Source organism: Syngnathus floridae, chromosome 13 (genome assembly GCF_059516105.1).
Source record: "Syngnathus floridae isolate MCC-2025c chromosome 13, RoL_Sflo_1.0, whole genome shotgun sequence".
In the NCBI taxonomy this organism is placed as follows: Eukaryota; Metazoa; Chordata; class Actinopteri; order Syngnathiformes; family Syngnathidae; genus Syngnathus; species Syngnathus floridae.
This window is the reverse complement of record NC_142425.1, coordinates 5,355,285-5,372,714: the sequence shown is the minus strand read 5'-3', so window position 1 is coordinate 5,372,714 and position 17,430 is coordinate 5,355,285. Positions and strand designations below refer to the sequence as shown.

General features: G+C 40.2%; 3 protein-coding genes across 4 annotated transcripts; all 3 read right to left on the bottom strand.

The window, feature by feature from the left end:
* Nucleotides 1-517: 517 nt before the first annotated feature.
* On the bottom strand, nucleotides 518-7,537 carry uhrf1 (ubiquitin-like with PHD and ring finger domains 1). Its single transcript, XM_088394952.1, has 17 exons — nucleotides 7,396-7,537; nucleotides 5,775-5,937; nucleotides 5,402-5,668; nucleotides 4,886-5,037; nucleotides 4,378-4,593; nucleotides 4,056-4,171; nucleotides 3,781-3,967; nucleotides 3,582-3,705; nucleotides 3,276-3,383; nucleotides 3,014-3,118; nucleotides 2,737-2,843; nucleotides 2,482-2,644; nucleotides 2,261-2,398; nucleotides 2,070-2,166; nucleotides 1,474-1,622; nucleotides 1,184-1,282; nucleotides 518-1,098 (listed from the first exon to the last, which is right to left on the bottom strand). The coding sequence occupies exons 2-17, from the start codon at nucleotides 5,925-5,927 to the stop codon at nucleotides 952-954; spliced, it is 2,328 nt and encodes a 775-aa protein (XP_088251078.1). The 5' UTR covers nucleotides 5,928-5,937; nucleotides 7,396-7,537; the 3' UTR covers nucleotides 518-951.
* Nucleotides 7,538-8,115: 578 nt separating this feature from the next.
* kcnn1b (potassium intermediate/small conductance calcium-activated channel, subfamily N, member 1b) lies at nucleotides 8,116-14,175 on the bottom strand. Of its 2 annotated transcripts, XM_088395335.1 has the most exons (10): nucleotides 13,974-14,175; nucleotides 12,793-13,749; nucleotides 12,050-12,472; nucleotides 11,857-11,952; nucleotides 10,940-11,358; nucleotides 10,289-10,430; nucleotides 9,478-9,588; nucleotides 9,272-9,399; nucleotides 9,014-9,083; nucleotides 8,116-8,685 (listed from the first exon to the last, which is right to left on the bottom strand). In XM_088395335.1, exons 2-10 carry the CDS (start codon nucleotides 13,732-13,734, stop codon nucleotides 8,401-8,403), a joined length of 2,616 nt encoding a protein of 871 aa, XP_088251461.1. In that variant the 5' UTR covers nucleotides 13,735-13,749; nucleotides 13,974-14,175; the 3' UTR covers nucleotides 8,116-8,400. The 2 variants fall into 2 exon arrangements, with proteins under 2 accessions (XP_088251461.1, XP_088251460.1); XM_088395334.1 differs by lacking the exon at nucleotides 13,974-14,175 and having other exon boundaries at nucleotides 12,793-13,803.
* A 958-nt stretch (nucleotides 14,176-15,133) lies between these two features.
* ccdc124 (coiled-coil domain containing 124) lies at nucleotides 15,134-17,325 on the bottom strand. Its single transcript, XM_088395343.1, has 5 exons — nucleotides 17,164-17,325; nucleotides 16,552-16,729; nucleotides 16,251-16,440; nucleotides 16,022-16,127; nucleotides 15,134-15,851 (listed from the first exon to the last, which is right to left on the bottom strand). Exons 2-5 carry the CDS (start codon nucleotides 16,708-16,710, stop codon nucleotides 15,647-15,649), a joined length of 660 nt encoding a protein of 219 aa, XP_088251469.1. The 5' UTR covers nucleotides 16,711-16,729; nucleotides 17,164-17,325; the 3' UTR covers nucleotides 15,134-15,646.
* Nucleotides 17,326-17,430: the final 105 nt, after the last annotated feature.

Here is a 17,430-nt window from a genome sequence, read left to right as displayed (position 1 = left end):
TTTTTATTTCATTTTATTGAATTACAATGCAATGACAAATTTGCAACATGTGCAAGCAGTTCTAAAACTATATCAAAACTAAAATGGACATTATACAATTTCTGAAAATATAAATTTGGCCAGCTGTCGGATGATATCCAAACTGTTGCAATTGATTGTAAATTATCATCGAAAGCAAGCGTGTAATTTTGGTCCCTTCGGGGGGGGCAGCATTTGACTGGATAACAACACATTCATAAATTGTGACATAGAAAAAAAAATACACTTCTCAACTCAACAAATAACAGCTAAATGAGGGTTTGACACAACACTTTAAAAGCACATATCTTAGTTCATTTCAATTATGTAATTTTGTCAGCGGGAAAATGCAGTTTAAAAAGCTAAAAGGACACCTGGTCTAGTTGAGACTTGGCTTCTTAAAAAAGAAAAAGAAAGCATAGCAGGGTAAGTAAAACAAAATATTTAAAAAAAGATTAAAACCAAAATAATCAGTGAAAGAGATGCCTAACAGATAGTGTAATGTGCCACAGCCAGTTTAATATCACGGCTGTAAAATTACCCGTTATAATTGAAATGGAAACATTTTTTATTACAGAGATTAAGTTGACACCTCATAAGGAGACTAGAGAAACAAAAAAAATTGTCACTACTATCCCAGTGGTATTACCAAGTTGATGGTCCAAAAAAAGTGTAATACCACATTTTACGGTTGCAACAACATAGGGATACAGGCAGTAAGTAACAAGGGGGAAACAAACAAACAAAAAAAAACTCATCATTACCAACACATCATGGAAGATAGGAGCACTGAAGTCCACAGCAATGGTAGATTTATAATTCATAAAAATATATTAAGAGGAACAAATTCTTTATCGTCTCTAAATGAAAATTGCCCTTACATTTTGCATGTTTTTTTAAATTCTACCAAGTCCGAGTTGGAGGAACTCTTGATCATCGGCCATTGCTGTAACCTGGGAAAAACTGATTAAGGATCTCTTGCAGATTCTTGTTGACAGTCATGGAGTAGTTTTTGCCCAAGTCATGTCTGCAGGCCGGGCAGGTGTACACATCTGCCTTGAAGGAACGCTGAAGGCATTCCTGAATGTTGAAAACAAAAGAATTAACAGGTTAAGAAATTCTTTATAGCCACTTTTTTTTTACTAGCATTTTTTCTTTGATTTACCTTGCAGACATTGTGTTGGCACTCAGTGGTGATGGGCCGATAGACTACTTCTTGGCAGCAAATGCAGAGGAAAACCTCTTCAACTTTGTTCAGAAATTTCTGGAGGAGGAAACCATTAAGATGATTACAAACACTATTTTTTGCTAACAACTCATTTTATTTTGCATTTCTTATTCTCCCATCCTGTCCAAGAAAAAACTGAACCTTCACAAATCTTGACCAGTTAGTCACTTTAACCTTGCTGCCTTCATGACCAACGTTAATTGTTATGTGATTGAGCAGAAACTGACCGGGCCAAGTGACAGCGACTCCATGGCTTCATCCCACACTTTCTTGTTTTGCCTGTCATTCTTGATGAGCGCCTTCTGCTCTCCAGACAGCTTGTAAACTTCCACTTTGACTTTCTTGGGACTCTTGGCTGGTGAGTTCTTAGGGGATTCTGTCAGATGAACAGGAAAATGCTGAATAGTAAGTATGTACATTAAAAAATTAATTAGCACTGGGGGTATTGGAATTTTTCTTTGAACCCATCACTGAGGTAATAAAAAGGACAGATTTTGTTTGTGCACAGGGAAACTGATCATCCCAATGAAATGTTTTCAACTAAATGTCTTACTATAGAATTTTCTTTTGGGATGTCATCATTGCATAACATTTACATTCCTGAAAATAACCAACAGGTCGAAAAAGTATTGTACACTTACAATTGTGAAATTATTTTTTTTGACAATACACTTTAAATCAGAAGACTATAAATAATGCAATGTTCCATACTTGAAGATTTCCAAAGGTGGGATTCACATGAGGTGCTGAGCTTTTACAATTACACTTAATTTAACGTTAGGAAATATCTATCAAACTACCCAAATGGAGAAAGTCATCTTACCGATGCTCTGAGACTCCCTCTTTCTTTTTGGCTTGCTGGGTGTTTCCTCCTCTTCTTCATTTTTGTTCTCTTTCTCCTTCTGATAACCAGCAGGATACTGTCACAAGATTGAGAGGATTCAACATTGAGGCAAGGAGGACAACAGTGCCGTAAACATCAGAATATTGAGATGAACAGTATATTTTATTTACCTGCATGACAAGTCCAAGTTTCTTGATACGTTCTTTGCCATCTCTGGTCCATGGTGCTGGCTCATCATCATCCCGCTTAAGGAGGTAGCGCCAAACCAAGAAACCAGATTTGCCTTTGGCTGGCCAGTATTTCACTATCTGAAGTTAAACACACACCAGTAAATATATGAATAGAAATCTGTGAAATAACTGCTAGAAGCATTTCTGAATTTAAATCTCACTTTGTATATCCCATCATATCTGTTTCCTTCCTCAGGGCAGTATTTACTGTGCTTGCGACCCTTCCAGCTGCGAACCACTCGTACTGGCTTGCCATCCTTCCAGTTCTTTGCCTGAGCACCATTCTTCCAATTGACAGGAACATTGCAATTGAGAGCAAGTGCACTGCAGAGGACCAGAGCAAATCATTTCATACATAAATTTGAAATGTGGCTGATTTGAGATTTCACTTAAGGTGGAGCATACAGCAAACGTACCGGTTCATGTGAGTCAGTGTTTGATCACATGATTGCTCAGCAGTCCTCTTGTTCCCAGACAGATCTCGACCTCCAGAACCAGTGTAAGTAAACTCATTTCCATCATCCTACAATTCGATGACAAAACATGGCAGTTAATAAGTTTAGTTGCACAGGGTAAATTAGAGGAATGAAAATGACAACATTATCTGGCTAGCTTTAAAGTAGCAAATCACTGTTAATATTCTATTGATATTTTGTGAGTGAGGGAATCACTTCTGTCAAAAGACAAACATACCACATCATCCTCATAGCCTCCTGCTAAGACCAGAGAGTAAGCACCGTCATTGTTTCTGCCATGGATCCCAGCTACATGTGGTCTGTGGACACCAGACTCGCTAACCTGGAAACAACAAAAGAGTAGCGTGAAAACCCTTGGAAAGATCACACAATCTGTCAGCATAAAGTAGAGGGATGAACGACTAGTAGAGCCAGGGCCGATTTCATTTAGAGCTGATATTGCTCTAGAACACCCTCAGATGCAGCCTTGATAAACTTACCTGTACTCGGAATTTCCACAATGAGCCAACAGGAACACCAGGGATTGGGCCATAGTGGTTCGATGGGACAATGGTACACTGCTTGGTTCGACCAACACAGGCCATTCCCTATGGAAAGGATACAATAAAAAGCGTATCAAGACCAATCTTTGTATAGCACACTAATTGTCTAGAATTGTCTAGCAGAGGGGTTGGCAAGCCTAAATACTTCAAAAAAGCCATTGTGGACATCGACCACAGACAGAGAAAGGGTATCAAACCTTTTATGCTTCAATAATTTGAAACAGAGTGAAGTTATGGACTCACCTTGCCCCAGTCCCTCTGGCTTGAAGAGCTGGCAGAAGCCATTTTGGCTTTCTTCTTACTGTCCTTTAGCTTCTCTCCAGCACGCACAACCTCATTGGAGTCAGTGCGGCATTTTGGGCAATACCTGGGTCCAATCACACGGGAAATGTTACATTATGACTCAAATTCAATAAATGACAGAATGTTTGATCATACTGACCAGTCTTCATCCTCTGGGATGGTGGTGAGTGGTGGGTTTAGGCAGTATGTGTGGTAGGCCAAGTCACATTCGTCACACAGCAGCTGTTTGTCAGGATCCTGCTTGATGCCGCAAATATTGCAGTTACACCAACGGCAGTTTTTATCGAGATCATCCTTGCAGTGCTTGCACTCGGGTCCATTTGTTCCTGGAAGACACAAATGTGGCCTTACACTGCAGCCTTGATCCTCAAATAGAAAACACATGCTTCAAATTGAACCAATAGTAATTCTTACTTTTTGGTGGGCTCTCTGATCCAATGAGTGTATCATTTTGAGAGCCAGCTGCCTCAATTTTGTAAATTTCATTTACAAACATAATTCGGCAGTCATTGAGCGAGTCCCCTGCATCTCTACAAAAGAATGAAACACATTTTTACATTGTCTCAGTTGTATGCAACAAAAGAGCACAATAAACTTGACAATTTGAAAGTTTCCCTAACAAATCTTGAGATTTCAATCAAAACACCTCATCTACAGTTGAGCAGATGAAACAGTAACGACAATCTATTATTTGCAAACATATACGCAACATCACATTTCACAACATTGAACCCACCCTAAAATGATCTTTGCATAAACCTCTCGCAGGGTGCGCGTCTCCCTTTTTCTCTGGATCTCAGCATCATACCAATATCCACGCTCCGTGGGATCATCTGGGTTGTAGTTGAGCATAACGACCATACCAGGCTCCAACTCATCCCACTGATACACAGACCGAGCCCTCGGGCGAACATCCTTAGCCAAAAGTGGGATCTCACCGTTCTCTGGGTAACTGAAGGAAAATCGTAACACTGTCATGTTAATGGTTCATAACCATTAATGAAATCTGATTAACACACTGGCAACATATTAACACATGACAGTATTTCAGGTATGGGGTTAGATACAAAATGTGGCCATAATTTAGTACAGTAGTGTGACGTAAATGTGTTTAACTGTTCAATGCAACACAAATTATCAGGTAGAAAAAAAGTGTCTCCGTTTACACTTTATCCAAACAAGAGATCAAGCTCAAGGAGTATAAATTCCAAACAGTTGGTATAAATATTCACGTTTACGCTTACTCTTCATATTTCACATGGTACAGGATCTCGTCTTCGTCCTTCACCTCAACCACATCCTCTTGGGGAATCACGGGGCTCCTGGTGACTTTGACGATCTGGCCTTCAAACCACGCGCCCATATTCAAGTCCCTTGCGTCCACCATCTCATTGACCTTGAACAAATAGAGATTTAAGTATGACTTCAGAAACATCATGCAACCTTCCTATGTTCGGATGGGATTAGGTATGGATAAAATACTAATTGATTAGTGGTTTGAAAAAAAATTAATGATGGAGTGGCACAGAACCAGGAAGTTGCAGACGTTTTTAGAACGCTGGAATTAATATATATCAAACATGGAGCGGGCGGGCCCTCCTGCAGCGATGTAATACAGTGATCAATTTTAACAATTTAAATGTACCTTACTATTTTTCCACTCATTGTCTATTAAGAAAACATCCTACACTGTTTCTGTAAGGGTGGTATGTTAGGTGTGAGACTACAATTATAATTTTAATTCCAGGTTTAAAAATTACCTTGTAAAATCCAAATCCCGGTTCCAGGAGCTGCGGGGGGCTTGTTTGGGCAGAGGTACCAGCGGTCTGAACCTCCATCTCACCATGAGTCGAGCTCTTGTCAGACTCACTCTGGGTTGAGCCGCAGCCAGAATCAGAGTCGGAAAGCTCCGCTTCTTTGTCTTTGTTTTTGGTAACTCCAACACGGGGTGTGTTCTGTCTAATGAGCAACTGCACGATGTCATTAAGGCCCACATTATAATCGAATATCGTGTGTCCATCCTCCATCTAATGAAAAGAATTTCAGACATGAATACAGAAATGTATGCAACAATACAGAAATGTATGCATGTCAATTAAAACATTCCTTAACTCTAGTGTGATCACTCCTTACCTGCTTGCCACGGTAAAACAACCTCTGCCTTTCCGGCTCCACCTTAAATAGCTCCGAAATCTTCTGCCGCAGCTCATCCACCTTTGTAAGTTTGGACAGCGAATCCACCCTATGGGTCTCTTTGCCATCCATTGTTCGCACTTGAATCCACATTGCAGCTGCCCTGGGTTTAGATGGACTCCAGATTAGCTCAAAAACATAACCGCCCACTTAACACCTCGCAAGACTCATTGAAAGAAGACTCGAAATAATAAAGTATGATTTAAACAACAAAACACAAACAAAAACAATGAAGACAGGCATTGCTAATGTTGTTCTGTAGTCAACAAGGCACAAAATGCACCTCCCTCAGCTGAATGATGCAGCCAAGAAATACCAAATGCAAAATGGAGTATACTTGCTTCAAGTTCTGCATCCGTTTTTGAAATAGGTATCAGCATTGTAACATGCAAACCGGGAATGCCTAACGCCTGATGCTGTGAAGTTAACGGGCTTTTCTTTGCCAAAAGACCTGCCAAATCAGACATGTTGAAATGCATTGTATTTCATTTCAGAATCTGAACTGTGTAGGTAATTACTATTGACAGCTTAATTGTATGTGCCAAATTAAAATTTAATTGAGGGAATCTCTCTCTTTCCACAAAACGCACATGCATTCAAAGCTGTATCGTGCATTTTAAAATTTCATAAAGCAATGGAATGTTGACCCCATAACTCTCCCATGTCAAATATAGATCGTACTTTAGCGATCGCTCTCATTAACCCTAACCAATGTACAGTACATTAGTGTGACGCAATGAAAAAATGGGCTGTCGCTCTTGCACATCACAAAGGGAGGGCACAATCTCATTTAAATACAGTGCGGGAAACTGCTAAGACCACGCCCAGATCTTTTAAAAGCAAGGACATCCGGACGCGAGGGAACACTAGCAAATAATGTGGCGTCGCCCTGACGATGAAACGAACTTAAATATTACTTTCCACTCCGATTAAAACGACGTATCCCAAAAAAATGAAGTGACTGACGGTGACTGTACGGAACACCTCTCGGGATGTTTGGCGTGCACTTTGAGATCCACTCTAAAGTGATCCGCTACACCCAAAAGCAGAAGATATAAATTCGGGACACTAGTAACAATAGAATAGCTCATTCCCACGATTATGGACGCATTTCACTTAGACGTTATTTCGACTGCATGGGTAATTTACGTCTTTGGAAAAAGATCGAATAAGCATATTTTCTTAAGGGGGTTTCTCTTTCACGACAGGCACATACATGTGGTAAAACAAGTACATTAAATGATTTTTAATCATTAGTTAGTAACCGTAAACAGCGACAGCGGATCATATTCACTCATAACGAAGTTTAACTTTACAACAGCGTGACTCGCACAAAGTTTTGGGCAGTTTGTTAGTTATAAACATCAGCTTTCGATACACGGCTAAAAAAAATAGCCGGAGAAAGCGAGGGATAATTTGTCTAAAGTTTCACATTAGTTCGCCGAGGTAAGTCATTGTGATCAAGTAACGATCAAGTAAGCTAACTCTAGTATGGTCGGCTCTGGCTTTAAATATCAAAAACATATTAAAAAGTGGTAATCAACGCGGAGCAAGAGCATACCTGTTTGAGTGTCCTCGGGAAAAAAGAGAAAATGGTGATTTGTTTGATTAATTCCTGTAACTTATCCGCAGCTCCAGCAAGCCCAACTCTTATCCTTGTTGGCTTCCTTTCAATGAGTAATTCTTCAAGACTTTGATATCCCGCCTGATTTTACCATTGCTTTTCACTATTGGCTGCTTGTCTCCCACTCTATCACTTCATTGGCTGGGAGCACCGTCAATCTTTCAGAGTAAATGGCGCTCAGTTTCAGCGCGCGAAATGAAATTCTCGCGGGCGCAGCTCACGTCAGAGCACTTATCGCGAGATGATGCGGTACTCTATATCAGCTATGGCAGATGGTTTGTCCTGGTTGTGGTAAACAACATTATGGCGGATGCTTCGTATGGTGTTCCAAGGCCTTGTTAATCGTCACTTCTAGATGCGCACCACAGCTGTCTGGCCTCTATCTAACAGTTAGATTAAAAAAAAAAAAAAAAAAAGAATTAGCAAAACTGTTAACAGTCTTGATTGTTCTTAATCAGCATCGCACCATTTCATATTTGAATGCATGAAATGTTTAAATTTACTTTGATCGTTCCTCATTTTATGTCAGTAATTACACACACGAGAAATACAATAGTAATTTTAATTGTAGTCACCAAATGACTTGAACATTGTACAAAATAATATAAAACAGTGAGATGCATGACATAATTAAATTGAGTTTAATTGTTCCTTATTTTATGTCAGTAATTTCACACACTAAAAATATATCAAAGTATTTTTAGTTGTAGTCACAAAATAATATAAAACAGTGACCACGAATAGACAAATAATGTTCTTAAGTTAATCACAAACAATCATGTATTTACTATTTACATTTAATGCAGCCCTTGCTATTGGTTTAATGCATTCAAACAGTTTACAAAATAAGATGACTATGTTGACTAACTTCTCAAAGTTTTCAGAATGTGTATGTTGTAAAGTTATCCAAATCATAAGTTCTGCCCAGGTTTTTTATTCCTATCATCCATATGGCGTCTGTGATGAGATGGAGCCTTGACAGAGTGGCCTGGCGGGAACCGAGCAGCACTCAGAGCTTCGGGAGGACGATAGGAGGTGGACACGGCAGACCAAATCATCTAAAAAATCTTTTTGTATCTTTGTTATTGCTTGAGAGAGCACATCAGGCAGCGAGTGCATGTTGAGAAGCATCAAGTCCAGTTTGTCTTCCAAGGCCACGATCCTCCTGTCTAGCTCCTCACTTCGATGCTGCAGGTCCGACACCAGATCGTACATCATGTTCTGAGTCTAGAGAAAGTAGAAAATACGTGGAAACTTACCCATTTACTGGCCATGAAGCTGTACTAGCAAACTTGGAAGAGGTTTAAACAGGGATCATCCATCCATCGTTACAGAAAATTCAATTATCATTTGTTGGTTGAACTGATTAAATAGTCTAGTGTGTGTGACAAATAATAAGGTGTGCAAAGTGTACTATAATTCTTGATCCTAGAGTGTAAGTCACAGATCTGGTATTAAGACACTTGGGTACTGGTTTAAATTCTGATTTGAAAAAATAATATATCCCTTTAAATGCTTTAAAAATAAAAAAATACAACATTGTAGATGCGAGTACCTTTGCAAGATCAGCAATGGTGTTGGCCTGGTCAGTTAGTTTCCTTTGCTCCATTTTAACTTTTCGCAGTCTTAAACATGAAAAATAAAGTGCACTTATTTTATTGCTGTCATAGTTTTGACTTAACTGTAAAATATAGTAAAAACACTTGTATAATCATATTTCCATATATTTTTTCAGCAATACTAAAATTTGGTAAAATAAAGATTTAATGAACTCATTAACCTTATAAATAACAGGTGTTATAAGTTTACCCACTGGTGAATAGCTTGCAGGAATTTACGTTGATGGTGGCGTACCCTCGCACGATCAACTTTCTTCACCAGCTTGGTGTGTTTGTAAATGAGCCATGTCTCTCTCAACACATTGGCTGCAGTGTTTTTTACCTGAGGGCAAACAGAACTAAAATTACATTTAAAAAAAAAAAAAAAGATATTTACAGGTGCTTGTACAATACAACTGACCTTTTTATAGAGCTGAGTATCCATCATGAAGTTATGGACGTGTTTCTCAGCTCTGGTGAGCTCTGACTTCCTCGCAACCACGGCAACCACCAAAGCTGTACAACCTGCTCCCTGAGAAAAGGAGCAGTGGATAATTAGACTGTGACTCATTGTTCACAGTAGAGATGGTTTTGTGAATACATTTGCTTAATCGACTGGGGTAGAAATAAATGATCAAAAGTTTTCTGTTTTGTATTTAATTTTAATATATTTAATCTTTTAATCTTTTCCAGCCAGTCGTGAATTCAGGAAGGGGATCCGGTTGCAGTCAGTTAATGCCTCCGCCATATTGACAGTGTGCTCCTACATGAAAGAAGCTAACTGTTCACTCTCACAGCGGCGCTGAAGCCTGTTTTTAACTGTGCATGAAAATACCAAAAGAAAAAGAAAAAAAACTCAGTATGTGTACATTTAGACCACTCCAGACTGTGCACAAAAATAAGGCCTTGCATTTTCAGGAAGGGCAAAATACAAATAAAAATTGCCAATCTTAGTGAAGGAAAAAAAAGTGGCAGCATTAGAAAGAAGATCCGAAATGAAAATACTCCTGGTCAAATTACAAAATATGCACAAAAACATTTACTCCTCGTGTTTTTGTCATTAAGGGGATATGCGCAGAGCAGATTAGAATACCAATATGAATCCTGTTCTGTATGTGGATTCGATTCATAAATGTGAGCAGTTGTTTAAGCGGCCATTGTGGGATTTTCTCCCTTTAATAGAAGGGGACCAAAAACTTCTGCTTCCGGTGAATGATTGTCATAAATCCTACCATGATGCCTGTTAACAGGCACACTCCTTTTCCGCAGTAAGTATGAGGCACCATGTCACCATAGCCGATGGACAGGAAAGTGATAGAGATCAGCCACATTGCTCCCAGAAAGGTGCTGGTCACTTCCTGTGCATCGTGATACCTTTTGGAACATAATAACATCATGTTAGAAGTTTAGCACTCAATTTAGTAGCTTGTACAATGAGGAAAGTACTGTATTTTCCGGACTATAAGGCGCACCTATAAACCTAAAAATTTCCTCAAAACCCGACAGTGCACCTTATAGTCCGGTGCGCCTTATATATGGACCAAATTCCTAAATTTAAACTGGCCCAAAGCATTGCGTCACGAAATCAATCATAAGTGGCCCGCTGAAGATTATGAATCATGAATCAAAAAGATTATGGATCATTATTTTGTGATTATAAAGTAATTTGTTGCGTCTGAATTTGAAATAAAAAAGATAAAATGGAGAATGATTTGATTTGGATAAAAAATCTGACATGATGCATTAATGGTACGCCTTATAGTCCGGTGCGCCTTATATAAGGGCAAAGTTTTAAAATGGGCGATTCATTGAAGGTGCGCCTTATAGTCCGGTGCGCCTTATAGTCCGGAAAATACGGTAAATAAGAAATAAAAACTTCATACCTCTCACAGATGCGCACAGTCCATGCAGCAATAATCCAACAGGATACACTGAACACGAGTAGGACAGTGCCAGGGCAGATGGTCATCAGAGTCTTCATGACAAAACGAGTGTCAAAGCTGATCTTGTTTAGCGCCCCGATGCTACGAGAAGATGCATCTGTGAAGAGCTTGCTGTGGAGTAGCATGACCCGGCCAATTAGGTAGAGGCGGAGAAACATGGGCACGGACAGGATAATGTCAACATCAGCGTCTGCCACCAATGTAGTGTAGTTGAACGCCAGTCTCGTAGTCCAGCTGGACACATATCGACCTGGGATGGGATGGATGGCACACACGAGGAGCTCCAACACAATGAAGAGAATTCGCTCAAAGGTCATGGCGATCCGCCAGTCATCTGCACCGTTGTTCACCATGAAGAGCTGAAGGAAAGAAGTGAATGTTTCTCTTGTGTACTTGTAATTTCCTGGTTCCAACAGCAGGAGAATGTCATTTAGTAAATAATTGTTTGGAAGAAGGTTTTACTGTACTGTAAAAATCTCATTGCGTTTACCAGGGGTCGAGTTTAAGATTATATTACTTTTAGCATCAACACAAACATTTTGGCATTCATTGTAAACTTTTAAGATTAAGATCTCTCAAGCATTGGATTTTACAATGGAATTCTGGATCTGTATTTAACATAAAATAATGTCCCTAGGACAAAGGAGAAACACCAACAGCACTTTCTATTGGTCGACTTCACCAAATGAAGAATAGCCTCAGTGTAGTTATTTCAAGTGTGGTTTGTAGTAAATCCATCAATTTTCCACTCCCCAGATTCCTATATCCCAGCTGACGTTCGACCCCCCTACCCCCAAAAATATCCCAACAACTTTAAAACAATGTCCACAGATAACTAACAATGTTTGCATATTTACCTGGATTTCCCTCGCGTGGTACATGAGAATAAGGCCAAGTAAAATAGTAGTCGAAACACTGATAAGACCTTTTAGTACATATGAATATGTGGACTCCTGTAAAAAAAAATAAAAAAAGACAAATAATTACATTAAGACTGTGAGTGTAGTTTACACTAAATGTTATCTAAATTAAAAGCTATTTTTTTAATACCTTGCTGTAAAATCCTCTAGACAGCTCAGTCTCAATCACCATGACAACAATGCCAAACATCCCACAGACCAAAGAGTAGTCACTCAGCTGTTTGCGCTTCCCAAAAAGAGCTCTACGCTGACCCAGTCTGAAGTTGATGTCCTTCTTCGGTGGTACGCTACTATCCTCTCTAATGGCGTTCTCACAATTGGTCTTACTTGAATCTTCTCTGATGACTTTGGAGAAGGCATCCTCCAGGAGGGTGCTGTGAAGAAGCTGCTGGCCTGATTGGATTTCATCCACAGTGGATCTTGCAGTTTCATGGCTGGCCAGCGACCCCACGGCATCACCATTGCCATGAGTGCCTCTTTCTGTGACTTCAGATGGAGTGATGTGATTTGTAGGCGAAAGTTTGGATCCATTGAGATGCTTATTGGTGTTTCTCTGCAAAACAGAGGACAGTCAGCATTTAATAATGCTTTAACATTGTTTTTAAATAGGGCCAGGATTATTTTGTGTAGTCGAATGTTAGTACAGCTGCCTCAGGAGAAACATTTCTGTCTTACAAATGAAGATTTAAGAACGGAGCTGGCCGGGCCATACTTAGCCAACCACATCTCTGCTACTTCATAAGTATCAAAATGGTTCCTTATCTAATGAAGTGATACATCAACATCAGGGGTCAAAAGGATGCTGACCAATGAACTGGTTAAAAGCACAAAATATAATGTAATGAGTTCATGCGATTGAAAATAATCGTGTACCTGACTATATCTTCTCGTTGCCTCCTCTACTAAGTCATGATGGTCAAAAGAGCTATACTGACTGGTGGAGAAGGACTGCACACTGTGGTTAGTGGCTGGTGTAGAAGACCTCTGGGCGCAAGGTGTTCTGGTCATATGGTTGGATGAGAGATGATGACATTTGAGGATGATGGGTGGATCGTCGTGGGACTTCCAGGTTTCGCCACCACTGACTGAGTAACGTGCGTGTTGCTTTTCACGATCCTGACACCTCTCTCTCCAATTGGGCTCGCCACTCTCGGCAGGCAGAGAATGTTGGAAAAGTTTCTTGATTTTCACGGGACATTCGTTGGCGGCATGCAGTGGGATGTTGAAGTTTGAATTGGCATCTTTGAAATGATTGCAAGTTTGTTGTCGTGGAAGAGACATTTGCTGTTGTTGGTTTCGGTACTGTGGCATGAAACAATCAGGACTAAACTTCTGTACTGAGGCATGGAAGATAGACGCTTCAGGATGTTGCTGCTGTGCACCAGAACAGGAACAGGCACATGTGTCATTGTTTGGATGTCCCATACCTGTGCCTGGTCTCTGGACTGAGGATAAGGAAGAATCGGCCCCTTCACCGCTAACTTGGCCACAAAGCAGCAGCCAGTCCTGATTCGTCCTCTGAGATATGGGCACGTTTTCAGTTTGTAGCGGTAACATCTGAGCGGAGACTTTTGGGGATGGAAAGACTCCATTGTAAGTTTCATGGGGCATTGAAGGAGCATCATTTGTCTCCTGCGTTGGTGAAGTCGCCTTCATAAATGCTCCTGAGTGTTGTCCATGAATCCCCTCAGGAATTCTGCTCGGGAGTGACTGACCTCTTGAGGTGCAACCCTCACGTTCGTCATCACGGAATACTTGACCCGTTGTATCGAGGCGTCGGGTTGCATTTGTGGGTTTAACCAGAATCAACCGCATGGTGTTTCTGAACAGCTGAAACAATAACACAGTTGATGTGGAAATAAAAGTACCAGCTATTGCATGCATATGTTCTACTCTTAACTCATCAGAACATGCAATCAATACACATCTCTTTCTCCAAACAACACAATTCTCACTCTATATTTGCAGGTTTTCAGTAATTAACATTTACTATCTGAATCCACATTAATATATAAATTGAAGTACCAATAATGTGCACGAAAGCTGGTGCCTACCTTGGTTTAAGTCAGTAAAGACTATCCCCAAAAAAGACAAAAAAAAGATTGTTACAGTCTATTTCTTATTTTTCAGCAGAGTAGTGGAGGGTTCCTGCTTGGGAAAGCTCCAGAACCAAAGTGTTCAGAAGAGGCTCGCGAGGGCGCGCTTCCTCCTATGTGCACACTTGATCCTGGTACTTTGGAGACGGTCTCCTTTGAAAGTAATGATTAGAATTCAGTGTGAAGAAAGAAAAAAGGGCAGCTGGCCCGGTAAAGGGTTGCCATGCAAATTTACGGGAGTGGGCGGGAGCTAAGTTAAGATGCAAACAACAGCGGACAGACTATGAAAGTGTAAGATCACAAGTCCGAGCTAAAAACCTATCAGCGTTTCCACTGATCAGCAAAACCACCTTGCTTTCAAAGCAAAGTGGCAAATAAAAGATGAGTTGCGCTCGTCATTGATGCGCCATGGTTCAAAGGCCTTTGCCAGATTCTCTTATCTGCCCGGACACAAGCGTAAGGCTGGACAAAAGTGTCCCATTATTAAATCAGCTTGTGAATGCATCAGATGGGTTAGAGCAGAGCCGACCTGCAATGAGCAAATGTTGCCACAAAAGCAGTTATTTACACCCGAGGATAAATCCCAACTGTGATACCCAATAAACAAGCGCATGAAACATTTTCATTTTGGTTTTGGTGGTCGAACATTTGCCATGGACTTCTTCAATCAAACAATTCCACCCAAATTTTTGTCTGCATTATTTTCCAGATATTTAATGCAAGTTTTAGTGTCAAGCAATTTTAATGTCATGTTCTTTTTGATGTCCAAAACAGAACAATAATCATTTTCGTCCACTTGGCATGAGGCAAAATGACAAAGCCTGCAAGTCTGCTGCCTCAGCAGCTATGCGTGTGAACGTTGTCGTGTTGTAGAAACAAACAGAAATCTTTTGTGACAGCAACACTGTAGCTGACCGCTCATGAAACCCATTCAGGATGTATGTTCTTTTCTTCAGTGTTTGTCAAATACACAAATCTTTTTCTACAGGCAAATTTGGTGGCACTAGAAGGGAGAGCGGAGGCTTTCAAATTTAAGATGTTTTCCCGCCCTTTTAATCTTCTATTGAATGAGTAATCAATAAAATGTGAATGGTTAATAAGACATTCATGCAGCAGAATTAGCTCAGATGTCATCGTCCACTTTAATCTCTGGTAAAATGAGACTTTAAAATCACAGCAAACTAATGGCCACAGTCAGGTGGAAGATGCTCAACTCAGCCACTCAAACACAAAGATGATCTTAAAGGGAGAAAAAACAAAGTTCATCATTGAATTTATAACAATTTGTTGGCTGAGACAGAATATTCTTTTGTAAATTAAAGAAAAAATAATAATAATCACGCAGTACCAAGCTCAGCATTTGTCCTCACCTTTGGATGTTTCACTTGAACACATTAATGTCAAAGCATGTGAGATCAACCTCTTACTCTTTAAGTGTTAGCACGATGCTGTGCGAAAGTCATCTCAGGTTGGTTTGACACATAGTGGCAAGTATTAGGACGACCAATGACCGACACTCAATTTTTGATGAATGAAGATGGTCTTGCACTAAAAGTCTCCAAGGTGCATCAGACAGTTTCCAATGGGTGTTGGGTGCTTATGGGGAAATGTGGATGGGACGGTCAATGCCTTCACTTTGAGTTGTATGCCGCAAACTTTTGATTAAGGGGATTCTCGGGAGACTTCATCCACTCCTTCTTCAGCAGCTGCTTCAGCTGAGACAATCTCATGTTCGGGTTTTCTTTCTTCAAGCGAGGCAAATTGGTCTCCTCGTACAACGTGTAAGCTGCTTTTATCCGCCGCTCCGGGTGGCGGTCCAGGTCCTCAGGTGTAATGCTGAAACAGGAGAAAGAAACACACCTATCGCATAAGTAAACTTATTTGTACAGACATACAAATAATTGGGCTGAGCTTGACCACGATTTGCCACCTATATTCAAACCTGCTAACTGTTGTGAATCAGAAAAAGCAAGTATGAAGGATGCAGTCATGATTGTTATTGTTACCTGAGCACGGCAATGGCATCTTCTACAGTTCTAGCTTCCACAGTTCCTTCCTCCTGCATAATTCTATTCACGTTTTCCTCCAGTGGAATCTCCAGATGGCTCTTGTCTGTGGATTTAACGTGGGTTTATTATTTTAAAATGTTATGATTGGAAGATGAGCTAATTTCATGGAAAGACAAACACACAAAATAAACTCTTGGTTTTACATGAACTTCATATTAGAGTTTACCTTTTGGCTTGAGCTGCTGAGGCTGGGGAACACTCTTAATAGACTCCTCGATCTGGGCCCGGGTCAACTTTTCACCACCTCCACCCTCCTTCTGGGATTTGCCTTTTATTCTGGCAGTCTCTTCATCCAAGAGTCGCTGGGCCTCCTTTTTCCTCTCCAATAGCTCAATCCTCTTCTTCTCCTTATCATCCTGCAAATGCAGAAAAAATAGACTAACACGTGTTATTTTTCCGAACAGTTAACAACTGGCCACAAAACATGGACAGGATGTTTTATAGATCAGATTAGGGTCAGGGTTTACCTTCCTCTGCTCTTTTTTCAGGACATGTTTGTCAGTTTCCTGCCACAGGGCATCATCCTCTTCCTGCTTCTTGCGCGCATCCGCCACAGCCTTGGCCTCAGCCTTGCGGGCTCTGGCTGTGGCCGCCTTGGAGTTCTCGCCCTGGAACTTCTTCGGCATCCCAGCAACCGCCGTTCACCTGACATGAAATAAGAACACGCTGTCACCATAAAACGTATTTGATAATCTAAATAAATTGTAAATTAATCTAAATGAATTGTAAACTGAAAAATTATACTGTACATTTTTTATATAGTTTCTCGTAGCATTCCATAATTTTTTAAGTCGTTCAACGTTAAATGTTAAAATGCGAAAAAAGTAACGCTGTCACAAAATAATTGGCAGTTTTTCCTCAAAATATAACCCCCAAAACAGTCAAACACACCAATATGATATGCTTTTGTTTTCAAACTGAGGCATCAATTCTGCATCGAAATGGAGCTACTGCTAGCAGATATATACTGAATAAACATGTCAAGCTTGTTTACTTGTCACTCTTCTTTCCTGTTCACGCGAATTTAGTGACGATAATAATGCAGCAAAGGAAATAGAGCAATATTTAGTATACCATACCAGTATGAAATGAAATTCGGGTCGTAGCTAGAATAGTCTTGTTTTCGTAGCGGCATCTGCCATATCCCGTCGACGCACATTGATGACGTAAGGAGCAACTGAGTCCTCTGTTTTTGACGTCAGAAAATCCGGTCACTGAATAAAAGTCACAATGAAATAGTTTCTTGTTGACTCCAGTGCGTGTGATTTAAAATTTAGAAATGAAACTATTAATTCATTTTCTAAAAGCTCGTTGTGTTTTGCTTTCTCGTGGCTCAAAATTACAAA

What these genes read in the sequence shown, in the direction of transcription:
- uhrf1 (XM_088394952.1), bottom strand. Translation starts at nt 5,927, where the DNA reads ATGTGGATTCAAGTGCGAACAATGGATGGCAAAGAGACCCATAGGGTG. An exon ending in TATGCAAAGATCATTTTAGG is followed by an intron (nt 4,172 to 4,377) that starts GTGGGTTCAATG and finishes ATTCTTTTGTAG; the next exon opens with AGATGCAGGGGACTCGCTCA. An exon ending in GATATGATGGGATATACAAA is followed by an intron (nt 2,399 to 2,481) that starts GTGAGATTTAAA and finishes GTTTAACTTCAG; the next exon opens with ATAGTGAAATACTGGCCAGC.
- kcnn1b (XM_088395334.1), bottom strand. Translation starts at nt 13,803, where the DNA reads ATGCATGCAATAGCTGGTACTTTTATTTCCACATCAACTGTGTTATTG. An exon ending in ATACTCAGCTCTATAAAAAG is followed by an intron (nt 9,400 to 9,477) that starts GTCAGTTGTATT and finishes GTTTGCCCTCAG; the next exon opens with GTAAAAAACACTGCAGCCAA. An exon ending in TTCCTGCAAGCTATTCACCA is followed by an intron (nt 9,084 to 9,271) that starts GTGGGTAAACTT and finishes TTCATGTTTAAG; the next exon opens with ACTGCGAAAAGTTAAAATGG.
- ccdc124 (XM_088395343.1), bottom strand. Translation starts at nt 16,710, where the DNA reads ATGCCGAAGAAGTTCCAGGGCGAGAACTCCAAGGCGGCCACAGCCAGA. An exon ending in TGAAAAAAGAGCAGAGGAAG is followed by an intron (nt 16,441 to 16,551) that starts GTAAACCCTGAC and finishes CTGCATTTGCAG; the next exon opens with GATGATAAGGAGAAGAAGAG. An exon ending in TCAGCAGCTCAAGCCAAAAG is followed by an intron (nt 16,128 to 16,250) that starts GTAAACTCTAAT and finishes TTAAATCCACAG; the next exon opens with ACAAGAGCCATCTGGAGATT.